This window comes from Phacochoerus africanus, chromosome X, assembly GCF_016906955.1.
Source record: "Phacochoerus africanus isolate WHEZ1 chromosome X, ROS_Pafr_v1, whole genome shotgun sequence".
NCBI classification, from domain to species: domain Eukaryota; kingdom Metazoa; phylum Chordata; class Mammalia; order Artiodactyla; family Suidae; genus Phacochoerus; species Phacochoerus africanus.
Genome location: NC_062560.1, coordinates 58361387 through 58386574, shown reverse-complemented (window position 1 = coordinate 58386574; position 25188 = coordinate 58361387). Strand labels below are relative to the sequence as shown.

General features: G+C 36.8%; 1 protein-coding gene across 2 annotated transcripts in view; it reads left to right on the top strand.

Annotated features, from left to right (window-relative positions):
• Positions 1–25188, top strand: part of OPHN1 (oligophrenin 1) — a 556237-nt gene that overhangs the window by 504397 nt on the left and 26652 nt on the right. The window contains exon 21 of one of the 2 annotated variants that reach the window (XM_047764386.1): positions 21615–21938. The exons of the other annotated variant lie outside the window; for it this stretch is intronic. Coding sequence (XP_047620342.1) covers positions 21615–21938 — 324 coding nt within the window. The remainder of the gene's footprint in view (positions 1–21614; positions 21939–25188) is intronic. 2 annotated transcript variants of the gene reach the window in all.

The following is a 25188-nucleotide window of genomic DNA, read 5'->3' as shown; positions in this document are numbered from 1 at the left end:
GACATGGAAACAACCTAAATGTCCATCGACAGAGGAGTGGATCAAGAAGATGTGGTACATGTACACAATGGAATATGACTCAGCCCTTAAAAAGAATGAAATACTGGCATTTTTAGCAACATGGATGGACCTAGACCTTATCATGCTAAGTGATGTCAGCCATACAATGAGACACCAACATCAAATGCTCTCACTGACATGTGGAATCTGAACAAAGGACAGACTGAAGTTCTTTGCAGAACAGATGCTGACTCACAGACATTGAAAAACTTATGGTCTCCAGAGGATACAGTTTGGAGGGTGGTTGAATGTGCTTGGTTTGTGTGATGGAAATCGTATAAAATTGGTTTGTGATGATCATTATACAACTACTGACGTGATAAATTCATTGAGCAATCAAAAATAATAGCAATAAATAAGAATTAACCATAAATCTTATATATTTTTCTATGACAGTAAGTATTCTTTTTCAATATTATGTTTAATAGCTGCTTGCCTTATAATGTATATTGTTTGTTCAATCATTAATTATTGGACATTCTTATTATGATGCTGCTGCCATGGTAATCATCATTGATGATTCATTGTTTTATTTTTAAGCAAAAAATAAATTGTTTTGGTATACATTAAAAAAAAATTAATATGAAACCACAAAAGACCCCAAATAGGCAAAGCAATCTTGAGGTAGAATAGAAATGTTGAAGTCATCACATTTCTGATTTCAAAATATACTACAAAGCTATAGTAATCAAAACAATAGATTACTACTATAAACTAAGACATATAATCCAGTGAAACAGAATAACAGAAAAATACACACATTTATTGTCAACTGATCTTTGACAAAGGTTCCAAATATACACAGTGGGCAAAGCGCAGTCTTTTTATACATGGTAGTGGGAAAATAGATAATTATATGCAGAAGAAATTAGACCTTTATCTCACACCACATACAAAGATCCACTCAAAATGGATTAAAGACTTAAATGTAAGACCTATAGTTGTATAAATACTAGAAGAAAATGTAGAGGAAAAGTTACTTGGCATTGTCTGTTCTGGGAAGTAATATTTCTGGAAAAGTTACTTGGTATTGTCTGCTCTGGGCAGTAACTTTTTTGGACATGACCCTAAAAGTACAGGCAACAAAAGCAAAATATACTGAAGTGCTAGCATCATACTGAAGAGCTTCTGCACAGCAACAGAAACACTCAAGATATTGAAGAGCCAACCTACAGAATAGGAGAAAAATAGATAAGGGTTTAATATCCAAAATACATAAGGAACTCATATAACTCAATAATAAATAACCCAATTTTTAGAAGGTCAAAAGACCTGAATAGACATTTCTAAAAGCAAGAAATATAAATGGCTAGCAGGTATATGGAAAGGTGCTCACCATCACTAATCATTGGAAATGCAAATCAAAACCACATTGAGATACCACCTCACACCTATTAGGATGGCTATTACAAAAAAAAAAAAAAGGCAGACGATGACAAGTGTTGACAAGAATGTGGAGAAAGGGGAACACTTGTACATTGTTTGTGGTAATGTAAATTAGTACAACCATTGTTGAAAACAGGATGTAGTTTTCTCAAAGAATTAAAAATAAACTACCATATAGAATTGTCAGCTGTATGGCTGAGTGTTCAAGACATGCTCATTTATACAGATTCCCTTTGCAAAGACTGGGAGTCATATTGGTTCTTGGAATTTTAAGGCAATCTATGTCTAATATTTAACTGACCATGAAGCTGACAAAGAAATATCTTTAGTGGTCACACTCAACAAAAAATACAGATTTTACAGAAATAGGTGAGAAAAGTCAGTTAAAAAAAACAAAAAACTGCAGTTCCCGTCGTGGCGCAGTGGTTAACAAATCCGACTAGGAACCATGAGGTCGCAGGTTCGATCCCTGCCCTTGCTCAGTGGGTTAATGATCCGGCATTGCCGTGAGCTGTGGTGTAGGTTGCAGACGCGGCTCAGATCCCATGTTGCTGTGGCTCTGGCATAGGCTGGGGGCTGCAGCTCCGATTCTACCCCTAGCCTGGGAACCTCCATATGCCACGGGAGCAGCCCAAAGAAATAGCAAAAAAGACAAAAAAGACAAAACAAAAAACAAACAAAAAAAACAGCAATAACTAAAACAAATAGCAACAACAGCAAACCGTGGGAAGAAGATATCTGATTTCCAGAGTGACTGTATTATATTACTTAAACTATCCAATTTTTCAATACAAAATTACCAGATTTGTAAAGAAACAAGAAAGCATGACCCATACACAGGAACAAAAATAAAAAGCAATTGTGCATTTGCTACCACATTACCCAGCAAATCCACTCTTAAGTATGTACTCAAGAGAAATGAAAACATGGCTTTGTGAAGACTTATAATTGAATATTTTAGTATCTTTTTTTTCATATCAGCCCCAAACGTAAACAACCTAAATGTTTATCATATGATGAATGAATAAACATGTTGTGGCATATGCATTCAATTGAATACTACTCAGCAACACACAAGAATGAACTATTAGTCATCCCCATCTTCCAGGTATCAGCTTCTTTCAGGACCTCAAGTATGTCCTCATAATCCAGGACTTTGCACCTGCTGTTGCCTTTGCTGGGCTCTCTCCCCTGCACCTTTATATGGCTGGGTCACTCTCATGCTTCAGGTCTAAGATAAATGCCACCTCCTCCAAGTGGCCCTCCTTGAACACACCTGAAATAGCTCTCCTTGGTTGTTTGTCTCTGCCCCTAGTTGTTTTCACTCATCTCATTTATTAACAGTTCTTCAGATCTTGTGATCTTGTTACTTCTTTTTGGCTTTCCACAGAATAACACCACACCAGCTGTGTGAATAAAAAAGAAAATCATGGACTTGGAGAAGAGACTTGTGGCTGCCTGATGGGAGGGGGAGGGAGTGGGAGGGATCGGGAGCTTGGGCTTATCAGACACAACTTAGAATAGATTTACAAGGAGATCCTGCTGAATAGCATTGAGAACTTTGTCTAGATACTCATGTTGCAACAGAAGAAAGGCTGGGGGAAAATGTAATTGTAATGTATACATGTAAGGATAACCTGACCCCCTTGCTGTACAGTGGAAAAAAAAATAATTAAAAAAAAAAACCACTTAAGATGCTACACAAACAAGAATTCAATACTATGCTATGGCAGTTGAGATTGTAGAGTTTAACCTCCGTGTCAGTGAACCTATGACAATAAAGTGAGATGCAAATCATACATTTCCAACCAAAAAAAATAATAAAATAAAATAAAATAAATTACCATAGCATCCAGTAATTCCACTTCTAGGTATATATTCAAGGGAAATGAAATCAGTATCTCAAAGAGACATCTGGACTCTCATGTTCATTGCAGCATTATTTACAATAGCCAAGATGTGGAAATACCAAAGTGTCCGTCAACAGATTAGTGAGTAAAGAAAATGTGAGATACACACACACACCCAGAATCACACACACAAACACACACACACACAAACACACACACACTCACAAACATACAACAATAGAGTATTATTCAGCCTTAGATAACAAAGAAGGAAATTCTGTAATTTATGACAGCATGGATGAACCTGGATGATCTTATGCTAGGTGAAAAGAGCCAGGGACAGAAAGACAAATGCTGCATGATCTCACTCATATGTGTAAGTCAAACCTTTATGTGTTAATTTAAAGTCAAACTCATAGAAGCAGAGGGTAGATTGGTGGCTGCCAGGGACTTGAAGGAGGGCAAAATGGGGAGGTGTTGATCCAAGGGTACAAAGATTGTTATTCAGCATGAATAGGTTTTGGAGATATAAGATACAGCGTTGTGACCATAGTTAAAAATAACATATTGTATACTTGAAGTTTGTGAAAATGTAGATCTTAAGTGTTCTTACTAAACACACACACAATATGGAAACTATGCAGGGTAATGGATGTGTTAATTAGATTGTGGTAATCACTTTATATGTATTCATAAATAAAAATATCACATTATACACTTTAAATATATACAATTTTTGCTTTCCAATTATATCCCAGGAAAGCTTGGGAGAAAATCAGCTCACATGGATTTAGTAATTACTGTTTCAGGTAGAGTGTTAGGTAGAATTAAGACACAGTCCTTGACCTCAAGAAATTTATAGGCTAAATGGAGATAGATAACAAATGTCATTCAGTGGAATAATTGCTCAGTGTGGATCCTATACCAATTCTAAATGGAATTATCTCTCCCCACTGCTATGTTGATACCTTTTTTGTCAACATTACTAACAGTTTCCATGTTGCCACGCTACTATTCTCATTATACGCAGCTTGTGAGCAGCATTCCTGTCTACTAACTCTTACTTCTTGAAACACTTTATTCACTTGACGTTCAGGTTGCCAAACTTTCCTTCTACCTCACTAGATATTCCATCTCAGTCTCCTCTGCTGGTTTTCTTTCTCTTGTCAACTTCTACTTTTTGGAAGGTCCAAGAGTATTTTTCTCTCAGTTTACTTCTCTGTGTATATTTATTTCTTCTGTGATCTCATTCAATCTCATGGCTTTTAAATCTGAGGATGATTTCCAAGTTTATATATCTAGGGATGTTATCTCCCCTCTATTCCCATCTCAGACTCCATGTTCAACAGTTCTCCTTAGATGACTCATGAACATCTCCAGTTTTAAATATAAAAAACCACAACTCTGATTTCCTACTCCTATTCCTCAATCTGCTCTGGTATCCCCAATGTAAGTAATTCGAAGTACCAGTCATCCAGTTGCTCAAGAAATTTGGGATCATCCTTGATTATTCTCTTTTCTTTTTATCTCACATGTAAAAATTTACCTCTCATCAGCAATTCCTGTTAGCTCTATGTACACATTATAAACATACTAAATCCTTCTGCTTCCTTCCCTAGTCAAACCACTATCATCTCTTACCTGAGCTTACAGGAGCTTCCAAACTGTTATCCTCACTTTTCTTCTTGCCTGACTACAATTCATTCTCCACAGCAACCAGTATGATATACATTCTTTTAAAAATGTAAATCAGATCATATCATTCCCTGCTCAAAATTTACAATAGGTTATCTTCACTTTTAGAAGAAAATTTAGGAGTTCCCATTGTAGCTCAACAGAAACAAATCTGACTAGTATCCATGAGGACACAGGTTCAATCCCTGGCCTTGCTCAGTCGGTTAAGGATCTGGCATTGCCATGAGCTGTGGTGTAGGTCATAGATGCAGCTTGGATCTGGCTTTGCTGTGGCTGTGGTGTAGGCCAGTGGCTACAGCTCTGATTTACCTCTAGAGTAGGAACCTCCATATGTTGTGGGTATGGCCCTAGAAAGACCAAAAAAAAAAAAACATTAAAAATTAGAAGAAAATTTACATTTTATTCTGCATTATATGATCCTCACTTACCTTTCCAATCTCATTTATGAACTTCACTGTCTCTCTGTCCCCTTTGTTCTCTCTGATTTTATCTCACTGGTGTTCCTGTTCCTTACACATATCAAATGAACCTAAGGGCCTTTACATTTACTGTTTCCTTGGCACTAAATATTCTTCCTCCAGAATTTTGCAAGCTTCACTCCTTCATTCAGATCTCTGCTAAATACCATCTCTTTAAAGAGACATTCTCTGAGTACTCTATTTAAATAGTTCTTTCTCCTCCAATTACTCTCTATCTTTTTACACTTTTTTATTTTATTCATATCATTTGTTACTATTTGTTCACAAGTTTATTATCTGGCTTTCTCATTAGAATATAAGATCCACTTTATCACCAGCTTCTAGAGGAATTCCTATATATTGCATGTGTTCAGTAAATCCTTTAGGATAAATAAGCAGGTATATAGGGAATAATGAAGAGAAAGAAACTGCCCAGCTTAAGAAATCAGCTTAAGAAATCACCTTTTTCACAGAGGAGGTAAGCTGGCATTTAGGAGAAAATGGAAGAGAACATTGAATGCCTACTTTTTTGCATAACCTTATTCTAATTGGATAAACTCATTTATTTGTCTATTCATAATAGACAGGTACACTCCAGAGAATATAATCTCTATACCAGCAGAAAATTTTCACTCAGTATTCCCCTAGCATATATCCTGACATATCATAAATCCTCAATAAATGTGTGTGATAGGTGAATGAACTGAGTGTTAGTAGACCCAAGATATAATTTAATCTTGGCCACTAGCTTGCTGAATGACTTGGGCTAGTCACTTCCTCATTCTGGGTCTCAGTTTGCCCACCTGTGTGATGAGATCTTTGTGCCAGAAGATCACCAATGGGATCACCCACTCTAGACATTTTTCTAGCTTTTTTTTTTTTTACTGAGATATAATTCACATGACATAAAATTCAACTTTCTCAAGTGTAGGTCAGTGGTTTTTAGTATATTTACAAGCTTGTGTAACCATCTGATTCCAGAACATTTTCATCATCCCCAAAAGAACCTTGTACCTCCCAATATTCCCCTATCTCCCTATCCCTGATGATTACTACTTTACCTATCTCTATGGATTTGTCTCTTCTGGAAATTTCATATAAATGGAAACATACAATATATGGTCTTTTTGTGGCTGGCTCTTAGCATAATGACTTTAAAGTTCATCCATTAGGTAGCATGTATTCATCATGTAGCATGTATACATCATTATGTAGCATGTATTCCTTTATATGAGTGAATAATACTGCATTATATGGATATATCACCTTTTGTTTATCCTTCATCAATTGATGGATACTTGGATTGTTTCCACTTTTTGGTTATAATACTGCTATGAATATTTTTGCATAGATTTGTGTGTTGATTTAAGTTTTCAGTGATCTTGGGTATATACCTAGGAATGGAATTTGTGTGTCATATGGTTGCTGTATGTTTCTTCTTTGAGGAACCATTTTGAGGCTATTTTCTTAATCAACGTACCATTTTATTTACCCACCAATAATGGATGATAGTTCCTATTTCTCTACATCTTAACCAGCACTGGGTTTTTTGTTTTGCTTTGTTTTGTTTATATTTGAGATATAAAAAATGATGATTTGACACACATATACATAAGTGAAATGATTACTACAATCAAGCTAATTAAATGCCATCTTTTTTTTTGAATGGAGCACTTGAAATCTACTCTCCTAGCAAATTTCCATTATTCAATATAGTACTATTAACTATGCTTACTGTGTTATATATTAGACTTCTAGGTTTATTTATCTCACATAACTGCAACACCTTGGCCAATATCTCCCCATTTTCTCCACCTCCTTGACACTAGCAATTACTGTTCTACTCTCTTCTTCTATGCATTCAACTTTTTTAGATTCTACATATGAGATTATACACTTTCTTTCTGTTTACATTCTTTCTTTGTGTCTGGCTTATTTCACTTAGTGTAATGTCTTTCAGTTTCATCCATATAGCAGCAAATGAATGGCAGGATATCCTTCTTTTTGAAGGCTGAAATAAGTAAATAAATAAATAAATGTCTTTGTCTATTCCTCCATTGATAAACACTTAGGTAGTTTCCATATCTTCTTTTTAGTTTAATGATTTTTATTTTTTTCCATTATGGTTGGTTCACAGTGTTCTGTCAATATTTTACTGTACAGCAAAGTGACCCAGTCAGACATACATACATATGTGTGTGTATACATATATATATGTATATATATGTGTGTGTGTGTGTGTGTGTGTATACTTTTTTTTCCCACTGTATAGCATGGGGACCAAGTTACTCTTACATGTATACATTTTTTCCCCAACCCTTTGTTCTGTTGCAATATAAGTATCTAGACATAGTTCTCAATGCTACTCAGCAGAATCTCCTTGTAAATCTATTCTAAGTTGTGTCTGATAACCCCAAACTCCCGATCCCTCCCACTCCCTCCCTCTCCCATTGGGCAGCCACAAGTCTGTTTTCCAAGTCCATGATTTTCTTCTCTGAGGAGATGTTCATTTGTGCTGGATATTAGATTCCAGTTATGAGTGATATCATATGGTATTTGTCTTTGTCTTTCTGGCTCATTTCACTCAGGATGAGAGTCTCTAGTTCCATCCATGTTGCTGCAAATGGCATTATGTCATTCTTTTTATGGCCAAGTAGTATTCCATTGTGTATATAAACGACATCTTCGGAATCCAATCATCTGTTGATGGACATTTGGGTTGTTTCCATGTCCTGGCTATTGTGAATAGTGCTGCAATGAACATGCGGGTGCATATGTCTCTTTTAAGTAGAGTTTTGTCCGGATAGATGCCCAAGAGTGGGATTGTGGGGTCATATGGAAGTTTTATGTATAGATTTCTAAGGTATCTCCAAACTGTTCTCCATAGTGGCTGTACCAGTTTACATTCCCCCCAACAGTGCAGGAGGGTTCCCTTTTCTCCACAGCCCCTCCAGCACTTGTTATTTGTGACCTTCTTAATGATGGCCATTCTGACTGGTATGAGGTGGTATCTCATGGTAGTTTTGATTTGCATTTCTCTTATAATCAGCGATGTTGAGCACTTTCTCATGTGTTGGCTGGCCATCTGTATATCTTCTTTGGAGAAATGTCTCTTCAGGTCTTTTGCCCATTTTTCCATTGATTGATTGGCTTTTTTGCTATTGAGTTGTATAAGTTGCTTGTATATCCTAAGAGATTAAGCCCTTGTCCATTGCATCATTTGAAACTATTTTCTCCCATTCTGAAAGTTGTCTTTTTGTTTTCTTTTGGGTTTCCTTTGCTATGCAAAAGCTTTTCAGTTTGATTAGGTCCCATGGGTTTCTTTTTGCTCTAATTTCTGTTGCTTTGGGAGACTGACCTGAGAAAATATTCATGAGGTTGATGTCAGAGAGTGTGTTGCCTATGTTCTCTCCTGGGAGTTTGATGGTGTCCTGTGGTATATTTAAGTCTTTCAGCCATTTGGAGTTTATTTTTGTGCATGGTGTGAGGGTGTGTTCTAGTTTCATTGCTTTGCATGCAGCTGTCCAGGTTTCCCAGCAATGCTTGCTGAATAGACTTTCATTTTCCCATTTTATGTTCTTGCCTCCCTTGTCAAAGATTAATTGACCCTAGGTGTCAGGGTTTATTTCCGGGTTCTCTATTCAGTTCCATTAGTCTGTCTGTCTGTTTTGGTACCATTACCACACTCTTTTGATGTCTGTGGCTGTGTAATGTTTCTTGAAGTCTGGGAGAATTATACCTCTTGCTTGGTTTTTGTTTCTCAGGATAGCTTTGGCGATTCTGGGTGTTTTGTGGTTCAATATAAATGTTTGGGTGGTCTGTTCTAGTTCTGTGAAAAATGTCCTGGGTAATTGGATAGGGATTGCATTGAATCTGTAGATTGCTTTGGGTAGCATGGCCGTTTTTACAATATTGATTTTTCCAATCCATGAACATGGAATATCTTTCCATTTCTTTAGATCTTCTTAGATTTCTTTGATGAAAGTTTTATAGTTCTCAGCATATAAGTCCTTTACCTCCTTGGTCAGATGTATTCCGAGGTATTTGATTTTGTGTGGTGCAATTTTAAAAGGTATCATCATTTTGTATTCCTTTTCTAAAATTTCATTGCTGGTATACAGAAATGCGAATGACTTCTGAATGTTAATCTTATATCCTGCTACTTTGCTGATTAATCAGTTCAAGTAGTTTTTGCGTTGTGTCCTTAGGGTTTTCTATGTATAGTATCATGTCATCTGCATACAGTGACAGTTGTATCTCTTCTCTTCCTATATGGATGCCTTTTATTTCTTTTGTTTGTCTAATTGTTGTGGCTAGGACTTCCAAAACTATGTTGAATAGCAGCGGTGAGAGTGGGCATCCCTGTCTTGTTCCAGATTTGAGTGAGAAGGCTTTCAGTTTTTTTCCATTAAGTATTATATTTGCTGTGAGTTTGCCATAAATGGCTTTGATAATGTTCAGGAATATTCTCTCTATACCCACTTTGGCAAGAGTTTTGATCATGAATGGATGTTGTACTTGTCAAATTCTTTTTCTGAGTCTATTGAGATGATTATATGATTTTTGACTTTTTTTTTTTGTTAATGTGGTGTATGATGCTGATTGATTTGTGTATGTTGAACCATCCTTGTGAACCTGGGATGAACCCTACCTGGTCATGGTGTATGATATTTTTGATATGTTGTTGGATTCTGTTGGCTAAGATTTTGTTGAGAACTTTTGTGTCTATATTCATCAATGATATTGGGCGATAGTTTTCTTTTTTGGTGGTATCTTTGTCTGGTTTTGGAATTAGGGTGATGGTGGCATTATAGAATGTTTTTAGGAGTATTCCTCCTTCTTCAAGCTTTTGAAAGAGTTTAAGGAGGATGGGCACCAGATCCTCTTTATATGTTTGGTAGCATTCACCTGTGAAGCCATCTGGTCCTGGACTTTTATTTGTAGGGTGTGTTTTTATGACAGCTTCAATTTCATTTCTAGTGATTGGTCTGTTCAGTTGGTCTGTTTCTTCTTGATTCAGTTCTGGCAGGCTGTAAAATTCTAGAAAATTGTCCATTTCTTCCAGATTGTCAAATTTGTTGGCATATAGTTGTTCATAGTATTCTCTTATGTTTTTTTTTTTTTTATTTCTGCAATATCCATTGGGATTTCTCCTTTTTCATTTCTAATTTTGTTTATTTGGGTTCTTTCTCTCCTCTTTTTAGTGATTCTGGCCAGGGGTTTGTCTATTTTGTTTACCTTTTCAAAGAACCAGCTCTTGGTTTGATTGATTTTGTCTATCATTTTTTTGAATCTCTATTTTATTGATGTCCTCTTTGATCTTTATAATTTTGTTCCTTCTGCTGACTTTAGGTTTTTTTGTTTGTTTGTTTTTGTTTTTGTTTTGTCTTTTTGCCTTTTCTAGGGCCGCTCCTGGGGCATATGGATATTCCCAGGCTAGGGGTTTAATCGGAGCCGTAGCCACCAGCCTATGCCAGAGCCACAGCAACACAGGATCCAAGCTGCGTCTGCAACCTCCACCACAGCTCATGGCAAAGCCAGATCCTTAACGCACTGAGCAAGGCCAGGGATCAAACCCGCAACCTCATAGTTCTTAGTCATATTTGTTAACCACTGAGCCATGATGGGAACTCCTGTTCTTCTTTTTCTAATTTGTTTAGGTGCAGGGTTAAGTTGTCAATTTGAGATCTTCTTTTTTAAGAAAGGCCTGTATCACTATAAATTTCCCTGTGACCACTGCTTTTGCAGCATCCCATAAATTTTGAGAGGTTGTGTCTTCATTATCGTTTCCCTCAAGGTATTTTTTAATTTCCTTCTTGATTTCCTCATTGACCTATTGATTTTTTAGTAGCATGTTGTTTAGCCTTCATGTAGTAGGTTTTTTTCTCCTTTCTTTTCCTGTGTTTGTTTTCTAGTTTCATGCCATTGTGGTCAGAGAAGATACTTGAAATAATTTCTGTGTTCCTAAATTTGTTGAGGTTAGCTTTGTACCACAGAATGTGATCAATCCTTGAAAATGTTCCATGTGTATTCTGAATTTTTTGGATGTAGTGTCCTGAAGATGTCAATTAAGTCTAATTTTTCTATTGTTTCCTTTAGGATCTCTGTTGCTGTATTGGTTTTCTGTCTCGAGGATCTCTCCATTGATGTGAGGGGGGTATTAAGGTCTCCTACTATGATTGTATTCCCATCAATTTCTCCCTTTATGTCTGTTAATATTTGTTGTATGTATCTGGGTGCTCCTGTATTTGGGGCATGTATGTTGACGATAGTAACATCCTGTCCTTGGATGGATCCCTTAATCATTAAGTAGTGTCCTTCTTTGTCTTTCTTTATGTCTTTTGTTTTAAAGTCTATTTTGTCTGATATGAGTGTTGCAATTACTGCTTTCCTGTCATGTCTATTGGCATGAAATATTTTTTCCCACCCCTTCACGTTCAATCTATATGTGTCCTTTGTCCTAAGGTGAGTTTCTTGTAGGCAACATATTGAAGGTTTTTGCTTTTTTATCCACTCAGCCACTCTGTGTCTTTTGATTGGGGCATTCAGTCCATTTTCATTCAAGGTGATAATTGATAGATGGTTATTTATTGCCATTTTGAACCTCGTGTTCCAGTTGATTCTATGGTTCTCCATTCTTCCTTTCTTTTTTTGGTCAGATGGTCTCCGGTTATTTTCTGCTTGAGTGGTTTTTGTTTTTTTCATTTTTTTGTGAATGCAATATTTGGTTTTGGCTTGTGGTTGCCCTGTTTTTTTAAGTATGCTAACCCGTTCCTATAATTGTGTGTTTTAGACTGATGGTCCTGTAGGTTCACACACTTCATTACTACCCTAAAATAAAGAAAACAAACAAAATTTTTTAAAAAGGACCTGTTTATTTCCTTATTTCCCTTGCCCACATTTTATGATTTTGATGAGTATTTTTTTTCTTTTCAATTTTATTTTGTTTGAAGCATGTTCATGATTAAATCTGTATGCTGGCTTATTTGAGTGACTGCTCTCTGATTGTGGTTTCCTCAATCCTAGTTCTTCCTCTTTTTTTTCTTTTTCCTCCCTTTCTTTCCTTCCTTTCTTTCTGGTTTAGAGAAGCCCTTTCAATATTTCTTTTAGAATGGGTTTTGTATTGCTGTATTCTTTTAGCTTTTGTTTGTTGGAAAAAAATTTTATTTCCCCTTCTATTTTAAATGATATTCTTGCTGGATAGAGTATTCTAGGTTGCATATTTTTTCCTTTTAGCACTTTAAATATCTCCTGCCATTCCCTCCTGGCCTGTAGAGTTTCTGTAGAGAAATCAGCTGATAACCTTAGGGGGGTTCCCCTATAGGTAACATCTGCTTTTCTCTTGCTGCCTTTAGGATCCTCTCTTTATCACTAACTTTTGCCATTTTTATTATGATGTGTCTTGGTGTGGGTCTGTTTGGGTTCAGTTTGTTTGGGGCCCTCTGTGCTTCTTGTAACTTGAATTCAGTATCCTTTAGATTTGGGAAGTTTCCAGTGATAATTTCTTCAAATATATTTTCCATTCCCTTATCTTTTTCTACTCCTTCTGGAATTCCTATTATGCGTAGATTGGCCCACTTTATATTATCCCATAGGTCTCTTATATTGCTTTTCTGTTTTTTGATTTGGTTTTCTGTCTGCTGACCTGATTGGGTGATTTCCATTATTCTATCTTCCAAATCACTGATTCGTTCTTCTGCATTATTCATTCTGGTTTTTACTGCCCTTGGTTCAGTTTGTATCTCTGCAAATGAATGTTCTAGTTTTTCTTGGCTCCTCCTTGTATTTTCTAGTTCCTTTCTGAGGGTGTCTGCATTACTGTTCATATCTTCTCTTAATTCCTTCAGTATTTTCACTATTTCTCTTTGAACTCCAAGTCTGTCAGACTACAGAGATCTGTTTCATTGTTGACTGTTTTAGGTGAATTCTCCTTTTGGTTTAACTGGGGGTGGTTTCTCAGCCTCTTCATCTTGCTTGTTGTTTTCTTTTTCTTGGTGGAGTTGTACTCCCTGTGGCCAGGCAGTGTTTTCCTTGGACCTGCTGTGGAATGTTTCCTGAGAGCTGGCATTGTTGGTTCGTCTCCCCTCCTCTCCCCTCCCCAACCCTGGCGCCTTGTCTCTCCTGCTGATCCAGCTCTTCTCCCAGGTTACCTTTGATGTGGCTTTCCACTCCCCAGCCCTTAGCGTATTGCTCCCTCCACCTGTGACACTCCCCTTTGTGGACTTCCAGGTAGTCTCTGCCCCACCAACCTGACCAACCGCTTCCTAGTTCCCCTAGCAGTCTCCGCACAGCCCACCCCAGTCTGTTCCCGGGGACTAACCTCCATAGCTGAGGTCTCAGTGCCCAGCCTCCACCTGAGCATCTCGGTTTTTGTTGACTGTGCCAGTAGTTCAGATGATCTGTTCTGTTCTCACTCTGCTCTTCAGATCTCAGACTTACTGCTATGCTCTTCTCTGCATCTGGAGATCCCTCCAATTTGGTTGATCTTTCCATTGAGTAGGTGACTTTCCAGGGTGTGGGATCCCTTTCTCCTCCACAGTTCCTTTCGGGAGTGCCTGTCCAGCCCCAATTCCTCTTCTCTCACTCTCCTCTTTTCTCTTGTTTTACCCAGCTATGTCATGAGATTCTTGCCATTACTGGAGTCTAGGTTCTTCTGCCAGTGATTAATTGCTGTTCTGTGTGAGTCGTTTAACCTGTAGATGTGGTTTTTTTTTTTTGTGTTTGTGGGAGCGAGCGAGCATGTCCCCCTACCCTTCCACCATCTTGCCTCCTCTATATATATTCTTTTTCTCACATTGTCCCCATCATGCTCCATCATAAGTGACTAGATATAGTTAAGTGGTATGCAGCAGGATCTCATTGCTTATTCATTCCAAAGGCAATAGTTTGCATCTATTAACCCCAAATTCCCAGTCCATCCCAAACCCTCCCTCTCCCTCTTGGCAGCCACAAGTTTGTTCTCCAAGTCCGTGAGTTCCTTCTCTGTGGAAAGATTCATTTGTGCCATATATTAGATTCCAGATATAAGTGATATCACATGGTATTTGTCTTTCTCTTTCTGACTTACTTCACTTAGTATGAGAGTCTCTAGTTTCATCCATGTTGTTGCAAATGGCATTATTTTGTTCCTTTTTATGGCTGAGTAGTATTTCATTGTGTATATATAGCACATCTTCTTAATCCATTCATCTGTCAATGGACATTCAGGTTGTCTTGGCTATTGTGAATAGTGCTACAATGAACATATGGGTGCATGTGTCTATTTCAAGGAAGGTTTTGTCCAGATATATGCCTGAGTGGGATCGCTGGGTCATATGGTAGTTCCACGTATTGTTTTCTGAGGTACCTCCACACTGTTTTCCATAGTGGTTGTACCAATTTACCTTCACACCAACAGTGTAAGAGGGTTCCCTTTTCTCCACACCCTTTCCAGCATTTGTTATTTGTTGACTTATTAATGATGGCTATTCTGACTGGTGTGAGGTAGTATCTCATGGTAGTTTTGATTTGCATTTCTCTAATAATCAGTGATGCTGAGCATTTTTTTCATGTGCTTGTTGGCCATCGTGTTTCTATATCTTATCTTTATAATTCTAGCCATACCAGGTGGGTATAAATCCATATTTGATCTTCAGCATTTCTCATAGTGAAAGCACTGAAGGCTTATAGAGGGTAAGTGATTTGCCCAATTCACACAGCTTCTAAATGACAGAGCAGCAACTTTCATCCATCTTATCCCAGAGTTCATTTACCTCCTGTATTATTGTACTTCCTATAACTTGTCTGAGCATTGTTCTGAGAAGGAGCAAATCCCTCTACTCACCACTCTTCTTTACCAATAGCATTTCACTACCTTACCCCAAAACTTGTTATTCCCTTTGTATACAGTATTACAGTGAGTCCTTCACCATCATCGTGGACTCCCTCACACATCCCTATCTAAGCCCTGCATTCGACTCCTGTAATATCTCTTGAATCTGTCTCTATTTGCTGCTTCTCTAGTTTTGATCCTTCTCATCAGCAGCCCCATCTGGTCTCCCTGCCTCCGGTCTCTCTGGTTTGGTCTACTCTTCATAATGAGCCCAAAAGGATATTCTAAAAACACATTTGATAATGCTACTTCCCTGCCAAAAAAGTCATGATTCTCTGCAGCCCAGTGATAAAGTTCATATTCTTGAACATGACATTCATTGGTTTTCATTATATAGCCCCAGCCCAATTAACAACATCCTCTCCAACTTCTCATATTTTTCATCTAAATTTGGATCCTATGTTCAAATGACACTAAACTTTTTCTTTTACATTTTCTTAGACAAATCATGATCTTTCACTCTTCCAGGTTGGTTTCTCTTTGAAATTCCCTTTCCCCCTTTTTTCCATCTATTGCAATCCTTCAAGCCCATTCCTTCAAATGTTACCTCTTTTACAAAATTTTCTCCAGTATCACCATGCAGAATTAGCACTGTCCTCCTCATAGCACTTGTTTGCCTGATTCTACTGGTATTACCATAACTTAACTCTTTCTCCTGCTGCAACCTCTCAAAACTCTTCCTTATCACTTACCCACACTTAGTAGAGATGCCCCTGATTGGCGGCCTGTCTCTTATGAGGCCTCCCTGTCTGATCCTGATTCACTACTAGTTTTCTGCAGTTTCTGAATCTGGATTATGTGTTTTTCCTGTGGAAATAGATGGATACTTAGGGAAAGGGGATGATACTGAATTCTTATTACCTGACAGTAGCCATGAACTATCTCTTCAGAAAGAGTATGGACCCTGGAAACAGACTTCAACTCTGAAAATTGGCTCTGCCGTATTAGTTTTATGACATTAAGCCTCTCAGTGCCTTAGACTTCTTATGTGTAAAAGTGGGACTAATAACAGTTTAAAACTTTATACAGTAATTTGAAGATTACATGAGATAATTCAGCTAAAGCACCTAGAACAGGCTCTAGCACAAAGAAAATATTCAAATAATGGTATCTGTTATCATTGTCATGATCATTATCATTACTATTTTATCATTCTTATTTAGCACATTCTAGAACCTAGAAATGGTTTTCCTGTCAGAAAGGCCTTTCCAAAGTCCCCATTACTGCTAGCATTATACCCCCTATTTCTCCAAGCCAGGAAAAGATCCTTTCCAATGTGAAAGGTAGTGGCTTTTCTGAGACTATGTATGTGGCTCCTTTTTATAGTATTGGACCTCTTATAAGGTTTGAAATAATGATGATACCATTATGGCCTGTAAGACATGACCAACCCCTGTTGTTTCCCCTAAAGGAGAGCAGGGATGGAATTTCCTAGGGTCTCTCTGCCGAGGTCTAGCCCCAGCAGCCAGGGAGTGCCGAAGGAGAGGATGGGCTACAAACGGCGCGGAAAGAATTGGAGCCAACTCCTCAGCTGCATGCTGCAGATGACCCAATTTATTAAATGAAAAGCATCAGTTTTTATACCCTATCACAATCAGGTTTCGTGTAAGATTTGACATTAACATTTGATTTAAAGCCCTTTTGTTCCCTCCACCCAAGATACAAAAAAGAAGGTTAGTTAAAACATGTTCCTTTCAACTTCAGATTTTCCTTCAAGATTACAAACTTAAAGTTTCATACTGTATTTTTCTTAAAAGGTCAACAACAGTAGCTATTCTATTCTATATAAAGAAAACAAAGCTTTAATAAGTAATAAACTGTGATACCTAACATTCTTTAACTAAAGTTGTATGTAGTTAACAAAATGCATGAAAGCCTTGGGCTCATGGCGTTCTTAAAACCACAATTTATTTGGCGCCAGCAAGCTAAGCATATAACCTATTGTGCTGATTTACGTAAGTTCCAAACCACCAATTTCAATAGAAAGGAGTATTATACCCAAAAATTAGCAAATGCCCCCATAAGGGATAAAAGTTACAGGTGACACTGTTATTTGATAAAAAAATATATCTATTATAGAAAATAGCAATTTATAGGCCAAACAACATTTTCCCAGCCCCAAACTTCTTTTTAAGTAAAGGGACTGAAATCACGTTACCCCTGTATACTCTCACAAAATAGGTGCCATAAATTGTTACTCCAAAACAAAGGCTTTTTCCATTACATTGTTTAAATAACTTCACTCTGTTTTGGTTCAAGTGTTTTATGTACCCAGGGCAAATCTTTAGCAGTAAGAAAGCTGTGAATAGAGATAGAAAAGGAAGGATAAACACAGAAAAATAGATTAACATATTTTTTTAGGGGATATCATTTTTATTTTCCTGGAGCCGATGTCTTTCAAGGGATTGCTCTGCAATCCTTCTTCTTTCTTCAGCTTGTCTGTAGCTCTGCTAACCAGACAAGCCTCACGCAGGTGCCAACTGTGGCTTTGCTTTCTTTACTGGAGCAGCCTTATGGCTCCCGACATCTCTCCACCAGAAGAAGAAAGTATTCAGATAAAAATATGTAACCGAGATGTTGGGCCAAAAGCATGTGGGAGAATGAATTTATGTCACTGTTTACTTCATTCTTTTGAGAAAGTAAATGTGCTTGAGGTTTAGTCCTAATTGCTAGAAGGTTTAAAGGCAGCCTCTGCCACAAGACATGTTCTGGAAGCATGTGATCTAATTACTTGGCATTTTTGAGCTTATGTCACTACTATTATTTGTGAGTGTTTGGTAATTTTTTATCTTACTGATCTAGTCTGAGAGCAGTTGTGCTAGGGTTAATAAAAGCAGTGTCATATATCTGCTTTTATATGGGAGCAGATAAGAGTATGGGATTATGGGAATTATAGAGGAACTATAGAGGAACTCCTCATGGCTTTGGTGGTGGCTACAATGATTTATGGCAGGTTCCCAAGGGGAAGAAAAGTCTTGGGGGAAAAATTCTTTGCAGCAAGACTTAGCCCTTTCTTCCCACATGGAAACTCATATCTCACAGCCCACTTAAATATAATAATATAAATAATAACTAAAGGCTATTGAATGTTTATTATATACTAGGCACTGAAATAAATATACCATCTCATGTAATCCTCACCACAGCTTCATGAGGTAGGTACTTACTATTATCATTCCTCTTTTACTGAGGAGAATATTTGCAGTATACTGAGATTATGAACTTGCCCCAGGTTCCACAGTTGGTAACTAGCAGAACTGAGATTCAGACCTGGATACCTGGCTCTAGAACCTGGAGTTCTTTTAAAATTTTGTTGTGGAGAGTTTCAAATAAAAACCAAGTTTAAAACAAACAGTGTAACATACTCTCCATATGTCTATCACCAACATTTATGACCACATGCCCAATCTTGTTTCATCTATATCCCTACCCATTTTCCTAATTCAGACATCATGTCATTTCTTCCATGAATATTTCCAGATCTATTTGTAAAAGATAAAGACTCTTTTTTAAATCAAATTTTCAATAACATCATCATATATAAAAGAAAACAAAACAGTAATTCATTAAGATCATTAACTATCTAGTCAGTGTTCAAATTTCTCCTATTTTTAAATAGTTGAGTTTTCCTTTTTTTCAATCAGGATCCAAATAAGACTCATGTGTTACAATTGGTTGACATGTCTCTCAGGTCTCATTTCGCTGACCAGAACCTATGTTCTTAACTACTACACTCTGATCTAGGTTTTGTGTTACCAAGGAAGGTGACAATTTCTGTAGAGCAGGAGTTCTCAATCAAGGGTTCATTAACAGTTTCAGGGGGCTCCATGAATCTCTTATTAGAGTTTTCAGAATTGTGTGTGTATATGTGTAGGTTAACTTTTTTATATGGAGATTATCCCTGGCTTTCATTAGAGTCTCAAAGTTTTAATTAAGACACAGAGCACCTGAAAAGCATGTACTATTGTCACAGGAAATTGTAGACCACAAAAGCTAGGAAAAGACCATAAAGTAGCTAGTTGAGGATGTCTTTATGAGTATGGAGAAAGAAGTTAAATTCTTTTAAGTATATTAACTTGCAATTTGATAGATCTTTACAAATTACTTTTGAAACCAATAGAAATAGTTAAGGATTAACTGATATCTTTATTTAAAGTAATAGAATGTATAATTGATTGAGGGCTTTTAAGTTCCTTTTTTTAATAATGATTTTTATTTTTTCCATTGTAGCTGGTTTAGAGTATTCTGTCAAATTTCTACTGTACAGCAAGGTGACCCAGTCACATATACATGTATACATTCTTTTTTCTCACATTATCATGCTCCATCTTAAGTGACTAGATATAGTTCCCAGTACTATACAGCAGGATCTCATTGCATATCCATTCCAAAGGCAATAGTTTGCATCCATTAACCCCAAATTCCCAGTCACTGCCACTCCCTCCCCCTCCCCCTCAGCAACCACAAGTCTGTCCTCCATGCCCATGATTTTCTTTTCTGAGGAAAAAATTCATTTGTGCCATATACCAGTATATTGGCTATAGTAAGACATTGTTAGTTATCTATTCTATGTATAATAGTTTGCATATGCTAACCCCACACTCCCACTTCACCCCTCCCCCACCCCCCTTGGCAACCACAAGTCCATTCTCTATGTTTGTGAGCCTGTTACTGTTTTGTAAATAAGTTCATTTGTAACATTTCTTTTAGATTCAACATATAGGTTATATAGTAGGATATTTGTCTTTCTCTTTCTGACATACTTCACATTGTGTAATAATCTCTAGGTCCATCCATGTTGTTGCCAATGGCATTATTTTATTCTTTTTATGGTTGAGTATTATTCCATTGTATATATGTGAAATATCTTCTTCATGCATCCATATGTTTATGGAAATTTAAGTTGCTTTCATGTCTTGGCTATTGTAAATAATGCTACTATGAACATTGGGGTGCATGTATCATTTTGAATCTATATTATTTATTAATGTAATTATTGTTGCTATTTTCATTTATTTTTTTATTTTTGAAGTAATAATGGCTTATAACATTTACATTTTGTGTGTACAGCCTTATATTTCTATTTCTGTATAACTATAGCATTCTCACCACCAAAAATTTAGTTTCTGTCTGTCACCATAGAGTTGACCCCCTTTACCCATTTCTCCCTCTTCTTCCCCTCCATATTTTATTTTCGTTTTGTTTGGTTTGCTTTGTTGATTTATTTTGGTTCTTTGTTCATTTTTTGTTTTGTCCATTTGTTTCCACACGAGTGAAATGATATGGCAATGGTTTTTCTCCATCTGACTTATTTCACTTAACATAATGCTCTCAAAGTTCATCTATGTTGTCACAAATAGAAAGATTTCATCTTTGTATGACTGAGTACTATTGTTTTGTGTATACCACATATTTGTCCATTCATCCACTGATGGACACTTAGGTTTCTTCCACATTTTGGCTATTATAAATAATGCTGTAATGAACATAGAGCTGCATATATATATATATACATATATATATATTAATTTTTAATTATAATTGATTTACAATGTTCTGTCAATTTCTGCTATACAACACAGTGACCAGTTCTTTTTGCACATTATCCTCCATCATTTTCCATCACAAGCGACCCTGAGCTATATGCAGGATCTCATTGCTTATCACCTCCAAATACAATAGCATGCATCTACAAATCTCAAATTACCTGTCCATCACACTCCCTCCCCTCCCCCTTGGAAACCACAAATCTGTTCTCCAAGTCCATGAGTTTGTTACTTTTCTGTAGATAGGTCCATTAGTGCCATGTATTAGATTCCAGATATAAGTGATATCCTATGGTACTTGTCTTTCTCTTTCTGACTTACTTCACTTAGTAAGAGAGTATCCAGTTCCATCCATGTTGCTGCAAATGGAATTATTTTGTTCTTTTTCATGGCTGAGTAGTATTCCATTGTGTATATGTAAACAACCTAAATGTCCATTGACAAATGATTAGATTAAGTTATTTTTTAACATATCCCTTTAAATGAAGCATCTTGGCATATTGTGGTTTTATTAAATTTTGGTCATGAAAATAATACTAAGTTCTTGAATTCCCTGTTTTATGAAACCTGTGACTCCTTGTGAACTGGCAAAAGCAGAGACTGATTTTGTGCGATACATGGATTTGTTTCATGACAATAACTCCTTTGAAAATGTGTGTAATTTTGCAATATTAAGTATGCATGTGTAATAATGTTATGGTGATAAAGGTTATTATTAATCTTTCCTCTTTGCACCAACTTTTCCTAGATGAAATCCAACATAGAACACCCAATGGTACCATCAGCAGTAGTATAGAACTGCCCAAGCCACTTCAATACCCCAAAATACCTATGCAGAGAAGTGGGGAAGCTGATTCTGGGAGGAAGTCCCCAAGCAGACCTGTTTCAGAGGGCAAGTTGGAGTCCTGCCTCGAGGTGGATGTGGGGAAGTTGGTGTCTAGGCTACAGGATGGAGGGACCAAGGCCTTACCAAAGGCAACCAATGGACCTGTTCCAGGCACTGGGCCCAGTAAGGCCCCATCTTTCCACATAAAGAGACCTGCTCCTCGGGCCATGGCTCACCACAAGGAGGGTAAGTGCTTGAGGATTCCATGGGAAAGAGAAAGGACCCCAACTACTTTGCACCTTGAGACCTTTCTGAAGTTGTAGATGTTTAAGTAGAAATCTCGTCCAGTTTACTACCACTAATATTGGAATTGTAGACAAGAACAAAAAGACATTCATAATAACTAGAATGCAAGCTTTATGAGGGATTTTTGACCTGTTTATTTACTTCTATATCCAAAATACCGAGAACAATGACTGACGGTGATACAGGAAGCACTTGTTATTTGTAGAATAAATTAATAATAATGATATTATTTTTTTCTTTTCTGTTATTGCTTTTTTGAAGGATATTGAATATAGTTCCCTGTGCTATTTTTTATATTTTTGGACTTTTTGTCTTTTTTAAAATTTAATAGTTTTTATTTTTTTCCATTATAGCTGGTTTACACTGTTCCATCAATTTTCTACTATACAGCAAGGTGACCCAGTCACACATACACATGTACATTATTTTTCTCAAATTATCATGCTCCACCATAAGTGACTAGATATAGTTCCCAGTGCTATACAGCAGGATATCACTGCTTATTCATTCCAAAGGCAATAGTTTGCATCTATTTACCCCAAGCTCCCAGTCCCTCCCACTCCCTGCCCCTTCCCCTTGGCAACCACAAGTCTATTCTCCATGTCCATGAGTTCCTTTTCTGTGGAAAGGTTCATTTGTACTGTATGTTAGATTCCAGATAAAAGTGATATCATACGGTATTTGTCTTTCTCTTTTTGACTTACTTCACTCAGGATGAGAGTCTCTAGTTCCATCCATGTGGCTGCAGATGGCCATTATTTTGTTCTTTTTTATGGCTGAGTAGTATTCCATTGTGTATATATACCACATCTTCTTAATCCATTCATCTGTCGATGGACATTTAGGTTGTTTCCATGTCTTGACTATTGTGAAGAGTGCTGCAATGAACATGTGGGTGCATGTGTCTTTTTCAAGGAAAGTTTTGTCCAGATATATGCCCAAGAGTGGGATTGCTGAGTCATATGGTAGTTCCATATTAAGTTTTCTGAGGTACCTCCACACTGTTTTCCATAGTGGTTATACCAATTTATCTTTGCACCAACAGTGTAGGAGGGTTTCCTTTTCTCCATACCATTTCAGCATTTGATATTTGTGAACTTATTAAAAATGACCATTCTGACTGGTGTGAGGTGGTACCTCATAGTAGTTTTGATTTGCATTTACCTAATAATGAGTTATGTTGAGAATTTTTTCATGTGCTTGTTAGCCATCTGTATATCTTCTTTGGGAAACTGTCTATTCAGATCTTTTGACCATTTGTCAATTGGGTTGTACACTTTTTCCTATTGAATTGTATAATATGTTTGTATATTTTAGAGATTAGGCCCTTGTCAGTTGCATCCTTTGAAACTATTTTCTCCTATTCTGTAAGTTGTCTTTTAGTTATTTTTTAATGGTTTACTTTGCTGTGCAAAAGCTTGTCAGTTTAATTAAGTCCCATTGGTTTATTTTTGCTTTGATTTCTATTGCCTTGGGAGTCTGACCTAAGAAAACATTTGTAAGGTTGATGTCAGAGAATGTTTTGCCTATGTTCTCTTCTAGGAATGTAATTGTGTCTTGTCTAGCGTTTAAGTCTTTAAGCCAGTTTGAATATACTTTTATTTGTGGTGTGAGAGTGTGTTCTAGTTTCATTGATTTGCATGTGGCTGTCCAGTTTTCCCAGCACCATTTGCTGAAAAGACTGTCTTTTTCCCATTTTATATTCTTGCCTCCTTTGTCAAAGATTAACTGACCATAGGTGTCAGGGTTTATTTCTGGGTTCCCTATTCTGTTCCATTGGTATATATATCTGTTTTCATACTACTACCACCCTATCTTGATGACTGTGGCTTTGTAAAAGTGCCTGAAGTCTGGGAGAGTTATGCCTCCTGCTTGGTTTTTGTTCCTCAGAAATGCTTTGGCAATTCTGGGTCTTTTGTGTTTCCATATACATTTTTGGATTGTTTGTTGTAGTTCTGTGAAAAATGTCATGGGTATTTTGATAAGGATTGCATTGAATCTGTAGATTGCTTTGGGTGGTGTGGCCATTTTTACAATATTAATTTTTCCATCCCAGGAACATGGAATATCTTTCCACTTCATTGAAACCTTATAATTCTCAGCATAAAAGTCTTTCACCTCCTTGGTCAGGTGTATTCCCAGGTATTTGATGTTTTGGTGTGCAATTTTACAAGGAATTGTATTTTTGTATTTCTTTTCTAATATTTCATTGTTAGTATACAGAAATGCAACTGATTTCTGAACTTCTGAATGTTAATCTTATATCCTGCTACTTTGCTGAATTTGTCGATCAGTTCAGTTCATTTATGGGTTGAGTCCTTAGGGTTTTCTATACATAGTATCAGGTCCTCTGCATACAGTGACAATTTTACTGCTTCTCTTCCAATTTGGATACCTTTTATTTCTTTTGTTTGTGTGATTGCTCTGGCTAGTACTTCCAATACTATGATGAATGAAAGTGGTGAAAGTGGTTAGAGTGGGCATCCTTGTCTTGTTGCAGATTTTAGTGGGAAAGTTTTCAGCTTTTCTCCATTGAGTATTATATTTGCAGTGGGTTTGTCAGAAATGGCTTTTATTATGTTAATGTAAGTTCCCTCTATACACACTTTGGCAAGCATTTTTACCATGAATGGATGTTGGACCTTGTCAAATGCTTTTTTGCATCTATTGAGATGATCACGTGGTTTTTGCCTTTTCTTTGGTTATGTGGTTTATGACGTTGATTGATTTGTATATTTTGAACCATCCTTGTGAGCCTGGGATGAATCCCACTCAGTTGTGGTGTACGATCTTTTTTTATCTGTTGTTGGATTTAGTTGACTAAAATTATGTTGAGAGTTATTACATCTATACTCATCAAAGATACTGGCCTCTACTTTTCTATTTTGGTAGTATCTTTGTCTGGTTTTGGAATTAGGATGATGATGGCATCATAGAATGACTTTGGGAGTATTCCTTCTTCTTTGACCTTTTGGAAATGTTTAAGGATGATGGGTATAAGTTCCTTATTATATGTTTGGGAGAATTCGCCTGTGAAACCAGCAGGCCCTGTGCTTTTATTTGTAGGACATGTTTTTATTACATATTCAATTTCATTTCTAGTGATCAGTCTGTTCAGTTGATCTATTTCTTCTTGATTCAGTTTTGACAGGCTGTAAGTCTCTAGAAAGTTGTCCATTTCTTCATGGTT